Source organism: Haematobia irritans, chromosome 2 (assembly GCF_050003625.1).
Source record: "Haematobia irritans isolate KBUSLIRL chromosome 2, ASM5000362v1, whole genome shotgun sequence".
NCBI lineage: Eukaryota > Metazoa > Arthropoda > Insecta > Diptera > Muscidae > Haematobia > Haematobia irritans.
The window spans coordinates 140,135,715-140,159,333 of NC_134398.1; the positions used below are offsets into that span (position 1 = coordinate 140,135,715).

At 34.9% G+C, this 23,619-nt stretch overlaps 2 protein-coding genes across 4 annotated transcripts in view; one reads left to right on the top strand and one right to left on the bottom strand.

Moving 5' to 3' along the window:
• Positions 1–17,827, bottom strand: part of Rab5 (RAS oncogene family member Rab5) — a 30,448-nt gene extending 12,621 nt beyond the window's left edge. For 2 of the 3 annotated variants that reach the window (XM_075296245.1, XM_075296243.1), the window contains exon 1: positions 17,669–17,827. The gene's annotated coding sequence lies outside the window, so the exon portion shown is untranslated. Of the gene's footprint in view, positions 1–17,055; positions 17,169–17,668 lie in introns of those variants that run through there. The other variant, XM_075296244.1, reaches the window with a different exon arrangement.
• Positions 17,828–18,891: 1,064 nt separating this feature from the next.
• On the top strand, positions 18,892–21,802 carry LOC142226315 (uncharacterized). Its single transcript, XM_075296242.1, has 4 exons — positions 18,892–18,998; positions 19,139–19,771; positions 20,777–20,926; positions 20,989–21,802. The coding sequence occupies exons 2-4, from the start codon at positions 19,182–19,184 to the stop codon at positions 21,707–21,709; spliced, it is 1,461 nt and encodes a 486-aa protein (XP_075152357.1). The 5' UTR covers positions 18,892–18,998; positions 19,139–19,181; the 3' UTR covers positions 21,710–21,802.
• Positions 21,803–23,619: the final 1,817 nt, after the last annotated feature.

Here is a 23,619-nt window from a genome sequence, read left to right on the forward strand (position 1 = left end):
GTTCGCCCTACCATTAAAAATAAGGAGAAATTCACCACTGTGGCATCACAATAGACTAAATAGTCTAAATGAGCCTGAGCACTACACCTATAATCTAACATTAAAAAGACACATGTATAAATTTAGAAGCTATCGGATTTTTGAAGGTTAGTGAAAACCATAGACCAAGAAAATATAGAGACATACCTTGCTAATTCACCATGGTTTTGTTTATTTGCAGTGCGCAGTCATTCCACTCAATTGTGCAGTCAAGTGACTCAATTTCTTTTTGGAAAACGAGAATAACCGTATAAATTAGTCAATTTGCATTACAAAAAAGGTGTGGATGAATAGTAGTTTATAAACTTGCACAATATTTGGTGTTTCAACGAGAGAATAAAGGAAAGAAAACTAATTAAAGCCAAATTAAAAAATCACTCAATTGCAGACGAAAAAGAGCCATCTACGGTGTGCAGACAAACTACAGCGCTGTGAATTCACTTGAGATGTCTATACCTTCCTTGGTCTATGGTGAAAACTGAAAATCATATGGTCTCCAATAGCGCCAGATATGGTCTGTCGGAACGTATTTGACATACGTTACATGTCAAAATCGTCATAAACCTGGCAAAAAATTGGTTTTTTTAACAGAAACAGCAAGAGTTTTTTTTTCATATTTTATTAGATCCAACTGTATGATACTAATATACTCACATTTTTGAAAATTGGAGCTATATTTATATTATATTGATGAATTCATATCATTCTATCAATTTTGGATATAGTACATTTGAAAACGAGTTGAATTCAACCTTTTTTTAAAAGGTCTTCATTGTGACGAATTTCATATTAAAAGATTGATTTCAATAAAACACATATTTGAAAGTTTAATATTAAAGCAAAGCTCCATAATACGTATGAAAAGGACTAAAGATATTAAAAAATAATATGAAATCAAATCTAGTTAGCCACCGAGGTGCAATGGTTTAGCATGCCCGCCTTGCATACACAAGGTCGAGGGTTCGATTCCTGCTTTGACCGAACACCAAAACGTTTTTCAGCGGTGGATTATCCCACCTCAGTAATGCTGGTGACATTTCTGAGGGTTTCAAAGCTTATCTAAGTTGTTTCACTGCAATGTGGAATGCCGTTCGCACTCGGCTATAAAAAGGAGGTCATTGATCTTAACATGGAATCGGGCAGCATTCAGAGATAAGAGAGAAGTTCACCAATGTGGTATCAGTGGACTGAATAGTCTAAGTGAGCCTGATACATCGGGCTGCCACTTAACCTAACCTAACCTAGCCTAAATCTAGATAGCAATACCTTCATGTAGAGGATTACAACGTGACTACTTTTTTAAATTTCATACAGGACTTGCATCCTGTATCCCTCACAATATTATAACTTAACAATAACTTTGGGACGACACTATCATTTAGGCGACAAGACAATGAGGAAAAAAGTAGTGTAACACCAAGGCAACATATTTTCTGCGAAACGAAAATGCCCTTAGATATTGTCCATATAGAAGTACTGTCCCATTTGTTCAAATATTGTAATATTTGATGATTATTTATTTATTAATCGATCTTCTTTAAATGTGTCATAAGGCCATGTTTTATGGAAGTCATTAGACCTGCAAAATATTATTTATTTGTTACTTCAATCACTGAATTATTATTTTTTTTTTTTTGAAATTGATTAAATCACGGAATATACTATCATAAGGTAAGTACTATGTTCGCTTTTCGAGTTGAAATTTTCGCGGTTACTTTATTAAAACTGTTCAATATAAAGCAGATAAATTAACTCAATTGATGCGAAGTTTCAAGGCAAGACATTGTGGGAATAGGATCGTTTTCATTTATAATTTTGATTATTTTAGGAAAAGTAGTCGTGAAAATAAACTGGTTTTCAACTCGAAAAGCGAACATAGTACCCACCTATAGGCGGTAATTATTATTTATTTATTTATTTACAAGATATATTTCATAAAATAAATTTATAAAATATAATTAAAAGGGACCGGATAACACAGATCATTTGTACCTGTTGTATAGGTGAATTATTGGCTTAAATTTTACTTATGTAAATAATATGAACAATCTTTAATTGATAACGATATTAATACGGTTTTTGATTATATAAAAAGATAACAAGTTTAGATGTTTGAGATTCCATGAATACTAACGGATTCTCGTATTTTCGGGATCATTACTTTTAAAGAGCAGTCAAGGATGCTCTTAATAGGTTTATTTATTCTGGATGATGGACAATCGGAAAGAATGTGTTTCACAGAGAGGTAATCGTCACAAAAGCTACATTTGGCTGGTTCAGTTTGATCATAATAGTGTTGTGTATTGAAAAGCGCTTTATTCACCATAAGACGAGCAAGAAATATGCATTCCGATCTACTAAGGCGGGAGTTGTAGTTAGATCTATTTACAGTAGGGTCTATCAATCTAAGAAAAACACTGGAATCGCACCAGTTCTGAGTGTTAATGAAGGCCTATTTGGACAAAAAAGGTGTTGTTATAACCATGTGGAAGCAAGGTGGAGTGACAATTTGATTCGAATTCAAAGATCTCTTTGCAATCTCGTCCGCGTACTCATTACCGCTTATATCGAAGTGGGAAGGTATCCACATTATTACAATGTCAGATCGAGAGGCGTGGAAAATTAAGTGGTCGAAAACTTGAGCCTTGTAGGATTGAGTGGCTTTTAACACACTAAATGGGGAGTATCGGTCCAACTTTTGATATAGCACCCATATAGACCGATCTCCAGATTTTACTACTCGGGCCCGAACTTTTCATCCAATTTGCCTCAAATTGAAAATCTAGAGATATTTTAGGACCATAAAAAGGTGTGCCGAAAATGGTGAGTATCGGTCCATGTTTTGATATAGGCCCCATATAGACCGATCTCCAGAGGTTATTTCTTGGACTTATAGGAGCCGTAGTTTTTATCCAATTTGTCTGAAATTGGGAATCTAGAGGTATATTAAGACCACAAAATATGTGTACCGAAAATGGCGTGTATTGGTCCATGGTTTTGTATATCCCCCATATAGACCGATCTCCCGAGTTTACTTCTTGGGCTTATAGAAACCATAGTTTTTATCCAATTTGCATGAAATTTAAAAGCTAGAATTTTTTCGGACCATAAAGAGGTGCGCCGAAGATGGTGAGTATCGGTCAATGCTTTAGTATAGCCCCCATATAGGCCGATTGTTGTCCAATTTGCCTGAAATTGAAAATCTGGAGATTTTTAGGACTATAAATAGGTGTGCAAGAAATGAGTTTGTTGTTTGGAATTCTAGAAACCATAGTTTTTATCCAAATTGCCTGAAATTTGATATCTAGAGGTATTTTAGGACCATAAAGAGGCGTGCCGAAAACGGTGAGTATCGGTCCATGTTTTAGTATAGAGCCCATAAGACCGATCTCCCGATTTAACTCCTTGGGCTTCTAGAAACCGTAGTTTTTATCAAATTTGCCTGAAATTGTAAATATGTTATTTGATTCATGGTGGTGGGTATTTAAGATTCGACCCGGCCGAACTTACTGCTGTACATACTTGTTTTGTAATAATTAACTCAATTATGATGTTACACTAATTCATTAGGTTTGTTCTACTATATCTTATATTCGACTCTGCCTGCTTTTAGCATTTTCTTGCTTGTTGATTTTCATATCGAATATTTCATATTCTGTAAAAATCACAAAAATAGCATTTTCGACTCCAATTACAATAAATTATTCTTACAGGCCTTTAAAACTATTTCATTTGCGTCATCATCACATCATATAGATTTACTACTTTGTTAAACTTCCATCAAATGCAAAAAGAATGCCATATTTTTCTCCATCCAACGACCACTTTGCAAACTGTCTGACATATGTTTCATTAGTGTCTAATTGATCTTGTGAACGAGATGGCAGAAGATATATATCATATACATGTATATGCACATTTGTACGTACCCGGTTAATATGATTAAGAAAATAACAATTAAGTCGTACAATGGCAATAGCAACAAAACGTCCGTTAAACAAATATACTTGAGTACACCTTTCTTTCTCTAAGGTTCAGATACACAACACACACTAACTAATGTTTTTTATTTTTTTTTTTTTAACAAAACGACAGAGAATGAATTGTACTCCGTCATTTTGCGCTATTGCATTTATTCCCTTCCATCTGTTGTAGTCTTGCCATTAAAATGAAGCTTGTTTTATCTGTAGGTATAAATGTTTGCGTTGTGAGAAAAATACTCTCGGTATTTTTGAAGCAATATCCATTGTTATCGATATGAAATAAAAAACGAAGCTTATTGAATATTAAATAGAATATTAGCAGAAAAAATCGGACAGAGTCGAGTCTAGTACACACTACCGTCTTTCTTATACATATTCCACCAATGCCTTTGTGGTGTAATTCGTATAGTCAAAAGGAAACAGATTCCCATGATTTTGTCCAGGTTCTTTCACAAGGACCTATACATGGGCTAGTCCTACTGACCTGTCTCAGAATGTGCCCTATGGAATGTCGTATCCTTAAGTGTAAATTTATTTCGTTAGTGACAGAGGCCGGGTCGGGCCCTTACATACATTTCCGATTGGTCCGTACACACCATGGACTAGTTCTGTAGCGGTCCTGGGGTTGATCCATAGAGTAAATAATTCAGTTTAATTGTTGCCCACAGCAGTAAAGGGTGATACGGTCAAAATTTGGTCAAGGGAAAACGCGTGTAAATCGGTGAAATCGTTTATTTAAAAAATCAAATTAAATTTCTTTCTCAAGTTCCGTCGTATTTTGTTTATCATCGCGATTTGGAGTCACTACCTTCTTGTAAGTCGATAGTACGGCTCGTTTTTTGGTTCGATGCACGGTTGTAGACGATACACCCAGCTTATTTGCGGCATCTCGGAGAGAGAGGTTAGGGTTTCGCTTGAAACTACCGGCAACTCTCTTTGTCGTCTCAGCGGCTTCCGGTTTTCGGTTTCCCCCCGATCCAGACTTCCTGGCTGTCGACAAAAGTTCCCCAAACACTTTAATTACATTTGTAACGGTTGATTTGGCAACTTTTAGCTATTTTGCCAGCTTTGCGTGCGAGTAGCTCGGATTTTCGCGGTGCGCGAGCAAAATTTTGATACGCTGCTCTTCTTGCTTGGACGGCATTTTGACAACTGAAGAGTGAATTCCAAAATCAAAATAGGAGCAACATTCTACACACACACCCCTTAAAAATGAGGGGTGTTCAGGTTTTTTAAATGCAAAATTGAGAGAAATACGTCAAGTTTATATTGACCAAATTTTGACCGTATCACCCTTTATATTGATAGTCATATGGCCCTCAACACATAGACCAAAAACTTGGAATTTATTCACGTTAGTGACTCTACATGATGACTGCACTATCGTTAAGCTTTGCTGAGTTCCAGGATACAGCAAGAAAGGGGAGAAATGAGTATCCAAGTAGTTAGCTCAACCAATCAACTAGTACATTGGCAAACTGTATAAAGTCGACACGGAATAGGAGGCGAAATTGACAAAGGAATCCTTATTGTAGATGTTCCAGGGCAATCTGGCACGGTAACCATTAGCGTCAAATATAATCTACCAAACTTTAGAGAAACATTTACCACCAATCTACCAAATTAAAAAAATTATTGTGAAGTTTTTGATCAAATTTTTGTGGTCAATATGAAAAAATCTTTTTTCTTCGAATGAATTATCCATCCCATCAGCGATAGTTTTTTGTGTATGAAATAACACCAAAATTAAAATTTTTAAAGATATTAAATTTTTTTCAACATTTTATTTCAATAAAAATTTATTTTTTTTTCTACAATTTTTTTATAGAAAATTTATTAAAATTTTTCTCAAAATTTTATTTCTATAGAATTTTTTTTTCAAAATTTTATTTCTATAGAAAATTTTCTCAAAATGTTAGTTCTAAAAAATTTTCTAAAAATTTTATTTCAATAGAAAATTTTCTCAAAATGTTTTTTTCAAATTTTTTCAAAATTTTATTTCTATAGAAAATTTTGTCAAAATTTTATTTCAATAGAAAATTTTATCAAAATGTTATTTCTATAGAAAATTTTCTCAAATTTTTATTTCTATAGAAAATTTTCTCAAAATTTTATTTCAATAGAAAATTTTCTCAAAATGTTATTTCTAAAAAATTTTCTCCAAATGTTATTTCTAAAAAATGTTCTCAAAATTTTATTTCAATAGAACATTTTCTAAAAATGTTTTCTATAGAAAATTTACTCAAAATGTTTTCTATAAAAATTTTCTCAAAAGTTTATTTCTATAGAAAATTTTCTCAAAATTTTATTTATATAGAAAATTTGATCAATATTTTATTTCTATAGAAAATTGAAGTTCCTCTTAGTTGAAGGAATGTTTTGCAAAATCTACCAAAACATTAAGAATTCTACAATCTTCCAAACAGTAAAAAAATCTACCATTTTTGGTAGAATTGTACCAACTGTGGCAACCTCTGTAGCTATATAATGTCGAAAAGAAATTTTATTTCTATAAAAATTTTCCCAAAATTTTATTTATATAGAAAATTTGATCAACATTTTATTTCTATAGAAAATTGAAGTTCCTCTTAGTTGAAGGAATATTTTGCAAAATCTACCAAAACATGAAGAATTCTACCAATCTTCAAAAAAAAATCTACCATTTTTGGTAGAATTTTACCAACCATGGCAACCTCTGTAGCTATATAAAGTCGAAAAGAGATGACAGTGGCACAGACTTCTGCAGACTAGAGACGATCTGAATAGGTACTCATACGTCTTCTGAGGCATGAATCCCATTAGAAAACAATTTTCTTCACAAAATTCTTACATGATGGCATGGCAAACCCTCTCTTCTTCTAAACTTTCACAACCGATTTTTCAAAAGAATGAAAAAAAAATTCGAAATGTTTCTTCAATAACAATGCGTCCACCAACCTAAGCTAATTTGTAGATGTTCCTCACGTGCATTTGAATACAGCCAGTGACTGTCCATATCTTAAGAAAGTTAGGAAGAAACTTCTCAATATCTCTCCTAGGATTGTGGTATGATGGCTCGTCTTGTCAAAGGTTTTACAAAAATCTTACGCGACAAGAATACTGCAGTAACATACGGTGTTACGAGAAACGGGACAGTATAAAGGCCAGTATACGGGACATCTTGTTGTCGACTGTATTGGTTAGTCATCGGTTAGAAATCATCAAAGCTTGTCGGTGGACTCATAGACGGCGATGTGTGGTACGACGAAATTTAACTTCCGGCTTAGCGTCAGCCTTCGTGGCGTCCTTGCAGTACAGTATAAAGGCCAGTATAAAGGCCTACGTTTGTTGTTCTACGGTTTTCAATACCGGGATTAACTTTCCTATTAACAAATTGCTAAATTGTTTTCCCAAACATTCGCAATAGTGGATAGAAAACAAATCGGTGGAACTAAGCTTTAGGTTTTCCGGTCATAAGGATTTCAGTATCACTATTGTCCAGATATGTAAGAAGGAATCTGGCTTCCCCAATGTGATTCAACATCTTCATAGGCAGACCATTCGGAATAAGTGCCTTTGAACTCTGCGTAAAGGAATATGCCAGGATTGCTTGTTTCCAAGTTTAAGTATCGGAATAATCTTTCCTATTTTCCAGATTAGCTGTTAGAAACCTGTCACCATTTCGTAAAATGTTCTTCTACAAATTCGTAAGTGCTAACATTTTTCCCAAATGATTGTAACAGAAGACAGAAATCCAATCGGTATAAAAGAATTTCCAGGTTTTCCATTTTTCCGGTTTTCAATGCCGGGACAATCTTCTCCAATTTTCAGGTATATTACTAGGAATTTGGCAAAAGAGGATAGGTTAGCATAGGTTAAAGTGACAGCCCGATTTATTTCCAGGCTCGCATAAACTATTCAGTCCATTGTGATACCACATTAACTAAAAGCACATATTACATATGGGCACTTCTAGTTTTAACCGCTGAACCTACTCGATTAAAAGATGATAGGAAAATAATTAAACCTTAATTTTTTCATATACCGGCACAATCTTCTCTAATTTCCAGACATGTGACCATCAGATATCTGACATCCCCAATGTGCTTTAACATCTTCGTAGGCAGACCATTCGGACTAAATGCCATCAAACTCTGCGGCATTAATCCAAACAGGCATAAATAAATATCCTAGGTGTGCTGGAATACAAGTTTCAGTGCCTGGATAATCTTTCCTATTTTCCAGATTAATTGTCATGAATCTGCAAAAATTTCGGCGAATGTTTTTACATCCTCGTAGCCAGACCATCTGGGGCAAGTGCTAATATTGTTTTCCATATATTTGTTACATAGGTTAGAAATCCAATCTGTAGAAAAAAACTTCCAGTTTTTCCGTTTGCCGGATTTCAATACCGGGTCAACTTTTTTATTTTCCAGATATGTAACCACGAATCTTATACCGCTTCTTAGCAATTGATCATATCTAGGATATCTGTCACGGATATTTGATTTTGGCTTCTGTCTGGAGGTGCTCGAAAACCAAGTGCAAAAAAAATTAATTTTTTTTTCAATTCATTTAAATGTACAAAAATATGAACTAAAATCAAATCGCAATTGTATTCTCGAGAGCTAAACATTTCAAGAGTTTTCCTTCGGTCTAGTTTTTCTATCTATGACTCAAAATACGCACACCCAGTCATATATAATATATTTCCCCTTTCCTTCACCCTCAGTCGTTTCATTACGATTTTACGATATTTCATGGCGATATCACTATTTACACATTCAAGAATAATTTTATTACTATTTCTTCGTTTTCAAGTTCACACTTATGAAGAGTATTTGTGTGAGTAAAACAATGGACTCTTGCTCCCCTTCATAGTGGCATTTTTAAAACAATTAAATTAACACTTGTCTTCATAGCAATTGAAATGCTAAATATGAAGAAAGCCAGGGGAATATTTCTGTTATCTCAAAATTATTATTTAGAAATGGGGGAATTGATGCATATTCCTCCTTCTGTTTTAGCTTCGGTGTTATTTATTCATTTATTCCAGTGGTCAACAACAACCACAACCATAGCGACAAAAAACAATTCAATAAAAAAACTTTACTCAAAATGTACAGAATGAAATTCATGTTTGCTTTCCAATGCAATGCCATGTGTGACGACGATTGACTGTGGTAATTTTCATTTTGTGGGCGGTAACTGACTTTGCAATTTGCGGGTATTGTTTGTCCGTGTTTGCTTGGTTAATATCTTAATTGTTTATAAACTTAGTTTGTGTGTGTGTGTATGTGTTTCGTACATGTGGTTGTGCGATCTTCATGTGAAGTGGAAAAGTTGTAATCTTATCCCCACAAGAAAAATATCTGTAAATGTCAATAAACCATAGCCATGGTCGTATAATGATGAAGTGACATCAAAATATTGGCCTTTAAATTGCTAAATATGTCGCTATTTGATTCGAATAACAAAAAAATTGAAACTCATGGGTTAGAACTCACGATCGGCGTGGTAAGCACTGAATCACGCACACTCCAAATATATAGTGTTTTTCAATCGACTTTCCTGGAGTCTCATAGAAGATACACACATTAAGGACCATCTGTCAATATGTGCATCCAGATCACCTAGCGGGATACCTTGAACACCAATGAGGTATTGCCGGATAGGGGACGCATATTCAATCGACTTTCCTGGAGTCTCATAGAAGATACACACATTAAGGACCATCTGACAATATATGCATCCAGATCACCTAGCGGCATATCTTGAACATCAATGAAGTATTGCCGGATAGGGGAATATATGGATTTAATATACGACGTTGATGATATTGTAGATAGTGTCCGGACCATTAGGCTACCAAAGATACTGGTTTCTTAATACTTTCAGACTATTACCGAGTTACAAAACTGCAGTCTGAGGAATATTCTCCCTTAGATCAAGGCCTTTGGGTGGAGGGTGGTTGGAGGACCTAGGCCTAGACCTGAGGGACATTATACAAATATTAACCCGGACGGAATGGAACAGTCACGAAGAAGTAGAGAAAAGGAGATAGGGCAACCGCAATGGAAAAATATGGTCTAAGTGAGCAATAAATCTATTTTGGGAGGATTGATGTCATAACCTAACCTAAATAATGACTGTGAAGTATATTTCCCTGTTAGCGGTCCATTATTGTCCGTGTTCTGAACTTGCCCCGAAAATCTAATTAACACCTTATGGATTTCTCTAAATGTCGCCGATTATTCGGCATAAACTGCCAAAAGAGAAAGGGGAAAAGGAGGCCAAGGAGAAGTAGTTAAGAAAACATACGGATCCCTATGGGAGGCTGTAGTCTTAGCAGAAGTAATTACTCTTGTATCCAGCGTTGCCAATTTAGTTTTTTTCCCGCTAGATTTGGCTTTTTTTGAAGACGTTTAGCGGGAAAAAATGCATTTAGCTTTTAGCTTTTTTCTGGCTTTTTTTCATGACCCTTTTAGCTATTTTTGGCTTTTTTTATTTTCGGCATGTTCCTATTGAAATATGGATAAAACTTCGTTTTTATCTAATTTCTACTTAAAGTCGAGTCTGAATTTGACAATTTAAGTTTTCGTTAGCACGTTTTTAAAGCACTGTGATAGCTCATGAAGAAAAAGCTGAGAAAACGAATAAATTCAAATTTGACTCGGAATCAATACAAAAATCATTAGTGTACAAAATCTTTGGAACCGAACATAGAAATAATTAAGGAAATAAAGTTTTGAATGTGGTATTATTTTTTTTAACACCAAAAAATGCAATAAAAAATTCGTAGTGATAGGATCAAAACAAATCTGATATTTATTAATGGGATGAATTTACATTTACGAAAATTGAACAACAGTAGGTTTGGGAAATTTTCGAATAAAAGTTATTCATTATAAACTTGCAAGACAGTTATAATGGGTTTTATTCTCTTGGGTAAAATTAGGAGAAGTGTACACGTTCACGAATTTATCATTAATTCAGTTAAAACGAAATATATAGATATTTTCTAATGCAGTTCTATGTGACAATATTAACAAAGTGACAATTGCAAGTTCACTGAGAAAAATGTTTTTACAAGGAAATATAAACGAAGGACTTCCAGTAAAAATTTGTGATAGTAATCAAAATGTATCGAGTACGCCAACAGAGCTAATATGACTTAGATTTTCTTACAGTCTCACAGAAATGGAATTAAATTGAATACAATTAAAATATTATGCTTTTTAAGTGAAATAAAGCCTTTAAGTTTGCTAAATTTTAATTCAAAAATGTGACTTTTAATACAAAAAAATTTAGCTTTTTTTCTAGCTATTTTTTTAAATTTTTTAGCTTTTTTTGGCTAGTTTTTTGGACAAATCTAGCGGTTTTTGGTGAAACAATTCTGGCAACGCGGCTTGTATCGAACACTTTTTCTAATCGACTCTAGTGCGAGTCATACAATAACGCTATCAAGTCCATTGTTATATTGCAGGTGACGAATTTCTTTAATTGAAGAGGAAGACAGAGCAGCAGTACGTAATGGTGAGACCTTTTCTGCCATAGATTTTATTCTCACAAACGGTGGCAAGGTTAGGTTAGGTTAGGTGGCAGCCCGATGTATCAGGCTCACTTAGACTATTCAGTCCATTGTGATACCACATTGGTGAACTCTCTCTCTCCTCTTACCGTAGAAACAGCGTACACATCAGTGAGATTTTACCAGCTACAGCAACACAACAATAATTGATTGGTATGCAAAATTCAAGCGTGGTGAAATGAGCACGGAGGACGGTGAACGCAGTGGACGCCCGAAAGAGGTGGTTACCGACGAAAACATCAAAATAATCCACAAAATGATTTTGAATGACCGTAAAATGAAGTTAATCGAGATAGCAGAGGCGTTAAAGATATCAAAGGAACGTGTTGGTCATATCATTCATCAATATTTGGATATGCGGAAGCTCTGTGCAAAAGGGGTGCCGCGCGAGCTCACATTTGACCAAAAACAACAACGTGTTGATGATTCTGAGTGGTGTTAGCAGCTGTTACCTCGTAATACGCCCGAGTTTTTCCGTCGATATGTGACAATGGATGAAACATGGCTCCATCACTACACTCCTGAGTCCAATCGACAGTCGGCAGAGTGGACAGCGACCGGTGAACCATCTCCGAAGCGTGGAAAGACTCAAAAGTCCGCTGGCAAAGTAATGGCCTGTTTTTTGGGATACGCTTGGAACAATTTTTATCTTGAGAAGGGAAAAACCATCAACAGTGACTATAATATGGCGTTATTGGAGCGTTTGAAGTCCGAAATCGAGGCAAAACGGCCCCATATGAAGATGAAAAAAGTGCTGTTCCACCAAGACAACGCACCGTGCCACAAATCATTGAGAACGATGGCAAAAATTCATGAATTGGGCTTCGAATTGCTTCCCCACCCACCGTATTCTCCAGATCTGGCCCCCAGCGACTTTTTCTTGTTCTCACACCTCACAAGGATGCTCGCAGGGAAAAAATTTGGCTGCAATGAAGAGGTGATCGCCGAAACTGAGGCCTATTTTGAGGTATCAAAAAATGGGAAGGTCGTTATAATCGTTGTATCGCTCTTGAAGGGAAATATGTTGAATAATAAAAACGATTTTTTTACAAAAAAAAATGTGATTTTCTTTGTTAGACCGGGGACTTATCAGCCAACCTGTTAAGGGTCCCAAAAACAAACTCCTTCTCCCACTTTATGATCATTACAATTTAGCCTACGATCCATTACAATTTAGTTTTATAACTCAAAAAATCAACCGGCATTAATAAGTGAAGATAAATTGCCACGGAAAACCTTTTTTTGTCGATTAGTCCACATTAACAATCAGGGTTGCAATAATTACAGAAGTGAGAGGTCGGCTTCTCTAAAATGTTAAAACATTTAACTTGTTCAAATTTGGAATAAATCCAGAGTTGACTTACGAAAACCATTTAAAGTTTCTGGAAACTTAGAAAAGACATCTTCTTAAAAAGTCAAAAGCCCATAATTAAAAAAAATAATATCTAAAAAATTAATTTAAATTCTTTTTCTATAAATTAGTGCCAACCCGATAAAAATAAATCTTATATAAATTATAAGTGTTGGTCTCTCGTTCTATTTTTTTTACTTTTATGAAATAAAAAATATGGGTGATGGACTTATACGTCCGACAAAGGATTTCAAGTGTTTTCCCTAATTCCTACTTCAGAATCCTTATAGAGAGAAATCAAGTTGCTATTAGGATATGGAAATATCCAATACACATTATGCCATATATATTTTTTCAGAATCATGGAAATGAAAACTTTACAAAAAAAAATCAAATCAACAACATCATGTGATCTTTTGGTGTAAGGGTTATTAGAAATGAAGCCAATTTGATAACAAAACAAACAAAGTAAATGAAGATAAACATCTGTTGGGAAACAAATACATATGTAACATTTTTTTACTTTTGCTTTCTATGCTGGTGATAGAAGAAGGTACCCAAAGAAACACAAATATCTGACTCACTGTCTAGTTAGAATGTGATTCTAAACTAATGTCTCAAACATATTGAGCAAAAAAAAATACACTTGCCCAGAAATCGGATATAAACTTCTGTAGTAAATCAATAGAGGTTGAAAAACAAACACACAATAATACCAAATATCTTACCTATGCAATGGGAAAATGACCAGGTTAAATAACAACAAACACAGAAAAAATATGAAAGAAAATAAATTGCACACAAAGTGCACTTAACCAGAAAACCGATCACCCCGTAGTCAGTCCCCTGGAACGTAACAACCGAGCGAGAATCAATGAGAAAAACACGCTTGTATAAAACTTCGAAAAGCTTTAGTCTATATGTAGCCCAAAAACATCTCATCAACAGCACCATAGTAAAAATGACAAAACAAAAAACAAGATTTTCAGTTTTATACTCGTATTCGGGAGACATTCAATGACTGTGAGTTACAGGTTGTATGTTATTAAAAACTTTCACTCTAACACGTAGTATAAAGCTGGTATAAATGCTAAGCTTCTCTTCGTCAAAATTTAAATGCATATTTAGCTTAAATGTTCCATGTTATTTGCTTTTGTTTGTGTTTTTAGGAAAATTTGTCATATGTCTAAATAGTAAAGCGTGGTAAAACGCTGGAAAGCAAACAGCTGATAACATACCAACGTTTTGTTAGACCTCCCCCAATCTCCTTGCCACTCAGTATTTGTCCAATTTTGTTTATTTTTTTTTTATTGGAATGTCAAACTATGCGTCATCCATATTTTGCCATAGTTCACGATTATATACGCTGCTAGAAACTAAAGAGGAGAAATAGTTACAGTTCAAACACAAATGTACATTACTTGCGCATGCCAGCTGCTAAGATCGAACTTAAAAAAAAAAACAGCGATACCTTCCAAAAGTAAACAAGTCAAATAGAATTCCATAGGGCAATACTACTATTACTGTTTCAAAAATAAAAATCCTTTATATTTGTTTACAATAAATTTACGAAAATCGTTAAATATGTAATTCTTTCAATAAATCAACAAGTTTAACAAATTATATTAATGCTATTAGAAAAACTATAATCTTATAAAGATCCAAGGCCAAATAATATGCATTTAATTAAAACAATTAAATATTACAAGGAGGAAGATTTTTTTTTAATATTACAAAGTTAAAATAAAAAACGTCGATTGTTTTCGAAAGACTTTTGGATTATAAAATTTTTGAAAACATTGACATTTGAGATCATTTGTCAGCATAAAAATTTACGACATTACAATTTTTTCATTAATATTCGATTAGTCGCCTGTCACTATGGAAAACCATAAACGATTGATTAGGACGGAAAAAATACTTCATTAGGAAGCTAGGAGTGTACCATAACTCTCCGTGTTAATTCTTGTGATATTGTTAGACGTCAGATCGTAGCCATTTTTTTTGTCTGAAGATAGTCAAATCCCAGGTAAAGTAGACCATCATATTTTGGCAAACAATATCATTTTCGAAGTTTTCGAAGATTATACAGTACACAACTTCAAATATAGGTTAGGTTAGGTATAGTGGAAGCCCATTTTTTCAGGCTCACGTAGACTATTCAGTCCATTGTGATACCACAGCGGTGAACTGCTCTCTTATCAGTGAGTGTTGCCCTATTGCATATTGAGTTCAACGACAAGGGATCTCTTTTTTATAGCTGTGTGCGAACGACGTTTAACATTGCGGTGAAACCACTAAGAGAAGCACTCATAAAGCATTACTGAGAGAGAGTTAGGTTAGGTTAGGTATAGTAAGAGCCCGCTACAGCAGTTTCACGTGGACTATTCTGTCCATTGTCATACCACAGCGGTGAACTTATCTCGTATCAGTGAGCGCTATCAAATTCCATATTGAGCTCAACGACAAGGACCTACCATACTTTTTATAGATGAGTTCGAATGGCATTGCACATTACGGTGAAACCACTCAAAGAAGCTTTGAAATACTCACAAATGTCATCAGCATTTCTAAGAGTGGATAATCCACCGCTGAAAAACCTTTTAGTGTCTAAACTGGGATTGACGCCAGGATCGAACATGCTAACCTTTGGACCACTGTGGCTCCCAAACTTCATCTTTGGTGTCCGGCATGTAGGTTGCCACTCTCTCAGATAGTGTTTAAACAGCATCAAAACTATCCGGAATTACTCTTAAGGTTGCACTTGTTTTCCAAAGTTTTTCTATAGGTTTACGAAATGCTGATTTGGAGTGGGAGAATACATTCTAGTGGCGATTTTGTTTCCAAGTGTAGAAATTCATAAATTAGTGGGCATATCTAGAAAACTAGGGAATCGATTTATTATACACCGCTAACAAAAACGTGAGTACTGATGCATGTAGGGTTTAAATGTCTGTAATTATTTGTGTATGTTATCTTCATTCCGTATGAACATTGCACTGCTTTATCGTGACGATATTTTCTCTCGAATTGTGTACTGAGCAACTAACTATCAAAATCTTGTGAGAGATGCTGGAATGAGCTCAAATAGAAATGTTCATTATCCAAATTGAATCAACTTTAAAGTAGGCGCAGTAGATACTCACAAAAATCCAAATCCTAAAAGTTTAAATTTCTGAATTTTTGTCTTCGCTAGTTTAGTTTATTTAGTGATACTATTGCTTACCGACAGTTTTACAATTTGTATTTAATGGCAGAAATGTAACCGTCTATAATATCGTACTAATAAAACAAAAACACCTTTGCAAGGAAATTTTCAATTTTCGTTTCTTAACTTTTATATTTTTTATGTTATTGTTAAGAACTTGAATATTTAGTCAGTTCGCACTTAAGAATCGAAATTGGGGCCCCATCTAAAAATTGACCGTCACAGCCTCCCAAAAATTGTTCGTGCCACTTGCAAATTTTGACATGATAGATATTCTTTGCCAGTATTTTGGGTGATAACAACAAAGTGTTAGCAGAACGAACAATGCAATTCGAGGCCAATATTTAGATCCGATTTTTCACTTGCAAACAAAACGGCGCAATCTGAAAATATTGGAGTTTGTGATAACATTGCAAAATTTCGATAAGTGGGAGAGCGAGTGACAGAGTAAAGGCAACAAGTGTAATGATTTGGCAGCATTTTTATATATGGGCTTTCTGCACACACAATCGACGAAAGATAACACATCTCCAAAATTCAATAGAGAAAATGAACGAACTGACATTGGGCAAATGCAAAGATAACAACAGGAAGAATTTCTTCAGTTGCCTTTGATACAATTCGCACAATATTTTTCTTAGAATACCAGAAGGGTATTACAAAAAGTAATATTTTCACATCACAATTGCGAACAAAGAAAAATTGTTCTCACCATAAAACTACGTCAGCTTGCATTGTCTGACAAATTGCAATGACGACGTCGACAAAAGGTTGCGCTTATTCAAAAGTACAAAGTCACAAATTCAATTAAATGCAAATACACAAGAGAAAAAAAAACAAAATAAAAATTGAAATTCTCCTCCATAGATTGGTAGGAATTAACTTTGTTGTGTTTTACAATTACCACTTATTAGTTAATAAAAATAATGCACTAATTTTGTTATTCCAAACTTGATGAGATTTTGGGAATGCTTATTAAAAAATCTACAAAATCACTTCAATGGATGAGCGTGAAAAACAACACTGAGCCACCAATAAATAAAAGGAGAATAAAAAACAATACACTTGCAAAACTGGCAAATTTGGCAGCACTTTTGCTCCATTAACCACCATATCATATAACCGTCTCATTCACACCCGCACATAATGCAAACGCACCCAAAAATCTTATTCAACGACAATATCTGTCTATCACTTATTTACACTAAAAAAATAATGTAATTAACAAAAGGAAAATTGAACTCTGGAATTTTTTCATTCCACTCTTTGTCTGGTGGTCTCGCCCCTCATTGTTTGCACGATTCTTCATAAATTATTTTAATCCAGATATGGAGATTCTTCATAAACTGTGAATTTTGTTGTTGGAAACTAGGTTTAAAGCAAGAAACTTTTTCAAGAAAATCCATGTCACTGCTATTATTGCCTATTTGTAAGAGCAATTTTCACACGACTTCAAACGATTTTCCATGTTTTTCTTTCTTTTCGCATGATACGCAAAAAGATATTTCTTTATTCACCTTTTTGTGTTTTTACTGTATCGGTTACTTTATTTTATCACTTTAGTTTATTGCTTTTAAAACACTTGCGGTTTTTTATGCTTTTCTGATCGCCAATTATATTTTTTCCGACGTCGAGAATCTCGGGAATTTTACTTGTTTTACGTCTCTTTACAAAATATTCAATGATTTCGACTTCACAAATACACCTCAGACAGACCAACAAGTTGGTTTAGAATGCAATGTTGGCACAATTTATTTGTTGGTGCAACTTTGAAGCACATCAAAGTCGTTGGACGAAGCAATGTTGCACAAACCAAGAACACAGTCACAGCTAGGTGTCGAAATGGTTTTGTCTCTTATTTAATGTCAATAATACAGTTTTCCATTCTGAAAAAAACAATATGTAAGCAATCCATCACGAGGAACAAAAGAATCGTATATTTATCACAAATGTTGGCATTTCTAGAGAAAGTTTTGTTACCTATAAGAAATACACAGGCAATTTTGCCAGCAACATTTTCTTTAGGAAGATGTCGATTGTTTGCATAAAAGGCTTCTAGCGAAGTGTTTGCTGCCCATAAAAATGTATTGCCGTTTATTTAACGAATATACCGTAAAAAATACATGGCAAACGAATTATGACATATTTCCAATGGGAGCAATATATAAGTTTTTATTTTGATAGTAAAATTGGTCAATTCCCTGCCAGCATTTCAAAGTTCCATTTCATCCTCATCGCTACCACAGACTCGTATGTGACACTGCAACAATCGCCAACTGTGATAGTATTTTGCCATCACTATTCGCATGAAAGTATTTTGCCATTACTATTGTTACAGGACCCATTTAATATTTTGTGAAACACCAAGCACTTATAATTTATTTAAATAAAAACGATAATGAAGTGCTGAAAACATAGTTATTTCGCTTAAAATTGTGAACAATTTTTTGACTTTCCAAATGGAATAAAGTGATAGTTTTTCAAATATTTTTCCAGACACGCTGCCTCCATTGGGAATAAAAGCACTGGCTAATAGACGCTACAACATGTAACATGTAACTTGTTTTATTTTAATTTTTTAATTTTCTACAATCGTTTTGGTACTGCTTTTGTGGGGTTTTATTCAGAAATTTATGTTTTTATAATTTTATATTTTCCGACGCAAACGGCAGTACATTTGAGAGACACGTCGACGCAAACTTTATGATATTTTGTTGGCAGACTGCATCTTCTTCTCAATTATCTTTGGATATACATTATAAAACTGCATTATTGGCACACAAACGAAATATCCGCTAGGGTGCATACCGGCTCTTATAAGAAATTCAAGGCAAAGTTGTATTATTGGTATGCAAATGGTCTTTATTTATTTTTGATATTCATTAAGCAAAGCAAATATTGAAAATTTTAAAATTTTTGTCTACAGTTCCTTCCTCCTTGCAATTTTCAAAAACATAATTGTACGTTTACATTTCGAAAATTTTTAGGATAATTATAAAGGCATATTAACAATTTTTTAATACCGGAAAAATGAAATCTGATTTGTACGAGATAGTGGGTGATGGAATTCAAGATAATATTAGCTGTACAAAATATCCGGAAAAAATTGAAAGAAATACAAATAAGCCATTTAAGGTGACACCCCTTAAGACAACAATAGCTGGTGGGCCATTGGTACCTAAATATAATGAACAGCATTGCGATTTGCTAGAAGAAGCTGCAAATATTTTGTATGCAAATTGTCGTCGCAATATCCAAAGATCAAGAGAGCAGATAAAAGGCAATTGCAATTCTCCATATCTGCCTGAAGAAAATGCCAAAGACATCATAAGCCCCAAGATTTTGAAAAGTCGCTTTGTAGAGTTCAGTGAACAATTTTTGGAAGATATTTTCTTTAAAAAACCTAAACTGGGTCAAGTTTTACCTCTGAAAGCCAAACCGGATACGTTGACAAATGAAAATTTTACATATGGCCTGAAATATCCCAAATCTGAGTCCGCATACGAGCTTATGTTTCCACATAAGACCGCTAAAGAAGTTAATCACGAATACACAAATGGTCATGAGAAGTATATCATATCGCATAATCATTATTTTCCATCGGAAAAAATTAAAAGATAGTAAGTATTTTCGCTGGCCAAAGAGAACCTAGTGCAGGACTTAAGGATGCGTCTCAAACAAAATTTCCCGGTATGCACATCTTCTCGAAATTTTATAGGTAGCGGAAAGGGAAATGCATCCATCGGAATTGTTAGAACTGCATACCGAACTTAATCTAATGCGAACATCCATGCATAGTGAAGATAATGCAGTTTGTAAATGTATTTATTTTAGAACAAATGAAAATAAGTCTCACGAAATTTTCGGTAGCAAAACACCAGTGGACTTATGGGAAAGCCAGGAATGCACATCTAGCGGAAATTTCTTTTGCGTACCAAAAACTCAGATATTTGTATGCCTTATGGGACAAAATGTAGACAGTCGATAACAACTCCTCGTGGAATTTCCGTTATTAAATAATACAATGCGTTTCTTATGGGAAACGAAAATTTCGTTAGATGTGCAGCGGATTGACTGTAGCAGAAATTTCTTTAGAGGTTGATGTAGTTTTTATCTCCTTAGTGTGCCAATAACACAGTTTTGTCTTGGGAGCAAAGTGTAAACGGTCGATAACAAATTCCCGCGGAATTTTCGTTGCCAAATATAGGTTAGGTTAGGTGGCAGCCCGATGTATCAGGCTCACTTAGACTATTCAGTCCATTGTGATACCACATTGGTGAACTTCTCTCTTATCACTGAGTGCTTCCCGATTCTATGTTAAGCTCAATGACAAGGGACCTCCTTTTTATAGCCGAGTCCGAACGGCGTTCCACATTGCAGTGAAACCACTTAGAGAAGCTTTGTAACCCTCAGAAATGTCACCAGCATTACTGAGGTAGGATAATCCACCGATGAAAAACTTTTGGTGTTCGGTCGAAGCAGGAATCGAACCCACGACCTTGTGTATGCAAGGCGGGCATGCTAACCATTGCACCACGGTGGCTCCCAAATATAGCAATTCCCCATCTTCTGGTTATAAATTGAACGGGGTTTTAATTCTATTTTATTTTTTGATATTCTTTCAGCTACAATGACCAATTCAATCCAAATGCAACTTTTGGTCAATTAAATCGTGTCGATACATCAGGACGAACGGTGCGGGAATGTTTGCAACAATCCGATCAATTATGTTCATTAGGCAAAACACAACCTCTGAAATACCATCCAAATAAGGGGTGATTTATGCAAACTTCACTATGTAAATTGTTTTAATGTAAGTCCCTATAACATTTTTCAGAAACATACCTCAAAAGAAACCCGTAACAAATATAACAAATCCTCTTAAGGCCCAGGAATACTCACTATCCGAATCGGTTGGGCATATCCATAAATTGCGACGAAAACTCTTTAGTCGTTCAGACATTGATATATCCGATTTGAAATCGTTGTTGCAAAAATTGGATAAAAGCTCTACAGGATTTATTATTATGGATAATGTTTTCGAAGTTCTACGTTCTCTATCGATAAAGACGAATCAGCAAATGATGCGTAATGCCCTTATTCATTTTGCAATACTTCGAGATACTGGTGAATCCAATGAACGAGTTAATATAAATTCCTTTTGTCAAATTTTAAACATACGTCATCCTATGCCTCGATCTCCGATGGAAGTTTCTCCAAAATACCATATAGAAGATACTACTTATAGATTATTTTGTAGCGATCGTGATCATAAACCCGTCTCAAATTATCACTGCTTAGATGCAAACGAGAAAGTTTCTTCCGACCATGATGTGATACATGTTGTGGACTGTATATCACCTAGTATACCAACACAATATGCATTGCATCCCCATGATTTTGAACTACTGCGTTCAAAGGATGAAATGCAAAAAATTTTTAATCGATTATTGGGAGCGAAATTCGATGAAATTTGGAAAGAAGCGGCTCGTTATACTGTTGTCAACGACGATAATAGCCGAATGAGCATTAATGATATGATGAAAGTATTGGTATAGCATCGACATGTATCAATTTTTCTTATGTTGTTTCTATATTTCTGATGTTTCTGATTTAAAAAAATTAATAAATTTCAGGTAATACGTCGATAACTAACGCACACTGTGCCGGAGGCCGAGTGATATGTTGCTCCGCTCTTGACTAGGGTCGGCCAAGGCATTATTCTATGGGTGTGAAAGACTGAGTATTCAATATAAATACCACATGCCGTCTTGATCCATCTACCTTATCCAAACGGCCAACCTTCCAATCAGCGGACTAAATAAATGTAATCCAGCGGAAGATCTGGCTTACATTTATTTAGTCTGTTTAATTAGATTCTTTATCAGGAGGGTTTGAAGGTTTCCAAGCATGTCCTTTTTCTCGACTAACTCCAGAGCGGCACCTTACAAAACTTCACCAATTAGCATCAAGAAAACAATCCATAGGCCTCAGGTCTGCAAATGCGAATAGCTTAAAGCGTCCTCAGCACCTACCAGCCTCTTGGTGTCGAGCATTTGGACCGGAAACTTTTCCAGCAACAGCATAAAGCATTTTCCCCTCATTTGAGCTTCCATCCATTGCTTCCCTGTTAATGATAGCCATCACAAGACTGTCCTTTGCAACTGGCAGCTCATCCGACGATCGTTCCAGTTTCAGAATTCCTTGCACCCATTTTAAGGAACAGATTTGCTAAGCCGACAACGTGCATGGGTCGACTGATGCTAATTTCTTTCGGATAAATTAAGCATTTCTGCGATCCTTGAACCTCTAACTTGAAGGATTACCAACTTTTGATGTCGTTACCTTAGAAAAGGTTCTATTTTCCAAAGAGGTGTTCAAATCTGTCAACCCGTCTACAGGTCGACTGATAGGGCCTAACTCATGCTTATTGCCCTAATTGACAACTTCAGGCGAAACCCGCCCACTGGACCCTGGAGTTGGCAGTTGAGTGGATGACGTTGAGTTTCGCTGCACGGTGGCATGATCTACCACCACACTTGAAATTTGTAATAAGTACTTATTACGGTAAATTTAATTATTGAAATTTAAAGCACATCCGTTCAGTTCGTCGATTGAAATTAGCCGAGTTTTATTGTTGCTTCCGCCCACTGGACCCTGGGGTTGGCAATTGAGTGGATGACGTTGAGTTTCGCTGCATGGTGGCATGATCTACCACCACACTTGAAATTTGTAATAAATACTTATTACGGTAAATTTAATTAAAGCGATTTAAAGCACATCCGTTCAGTTCGTCGATAAAAATTAATCGAGTTTTATTGTTGCTTCCGAAAATTCTGTGAGTGTCGTTATCGATTTTCACTTTTTATCTCATACGGCCAAACTCTCTTAATGCCGGTATATAGCTCTTGAGAAAATTTATTTTGCATGTATTTCTGAAGGGAGCGAAATGTAAACAATACAAACAACGTCTCACGGAAATTTTTTAGGGCCGGTATTCAACGAAATTTCTGCTACCATAAAAACTGCATTGCTATATTTGTTGACAAAAATGTGGCGCTGTTACCGATTGTTTATCAGTCGCAAAACTGTACCGGGCTTTAGCAAATATAACAATTAATGGATGCGAAATTTTCCACTATCCAAAAGAAATTCATTGATGTAATTAGAGTCAAATGCTGGGTTTTTCAATAACAAAAATGTTTATGCATTTCTTTTTGGTAACAGACCAGTATAAAATCTAAAAAAAAACTCGATAAATATGACTTTCTATATTTGCTAACGAAAATTCAGCGGTGCATCATTATTGATTGTTTCCATTTTGTTCCCATAAAAAATTCATGGCAAAACTTTGTCATTGCCATGCAAATTAAATTTCAGAGAAGCCATTCCGAGCTTAAACAGAAAAATTAAAATTGAAATTGGCATTGAAAGGTAATTTCCGCGTATACGTATACGTGACACGTAT

Coding starts and splice junctions, on each gene's coding strand:
- LOC142226315 (XM_075296242.1), top strand. CDS start 19,182: ATGAAATCTGATTTGTACGAGATAGTGGGTGATGGAATTCAAGATAAT. Junction 19,772..20,776: donor TCGGAAAAAATTAAAAGATA/GTAAGTATTTTC, acceptor ATATTCTTTCAG/CTACAATGACCAATTCAATC. Junction 20,927..20,988: donor AAATACCATCCAAATAAGGG/GTGATTTATGCA, acceptor AACATTTTTCAG/AAACATACCTCAAAAGAAAC.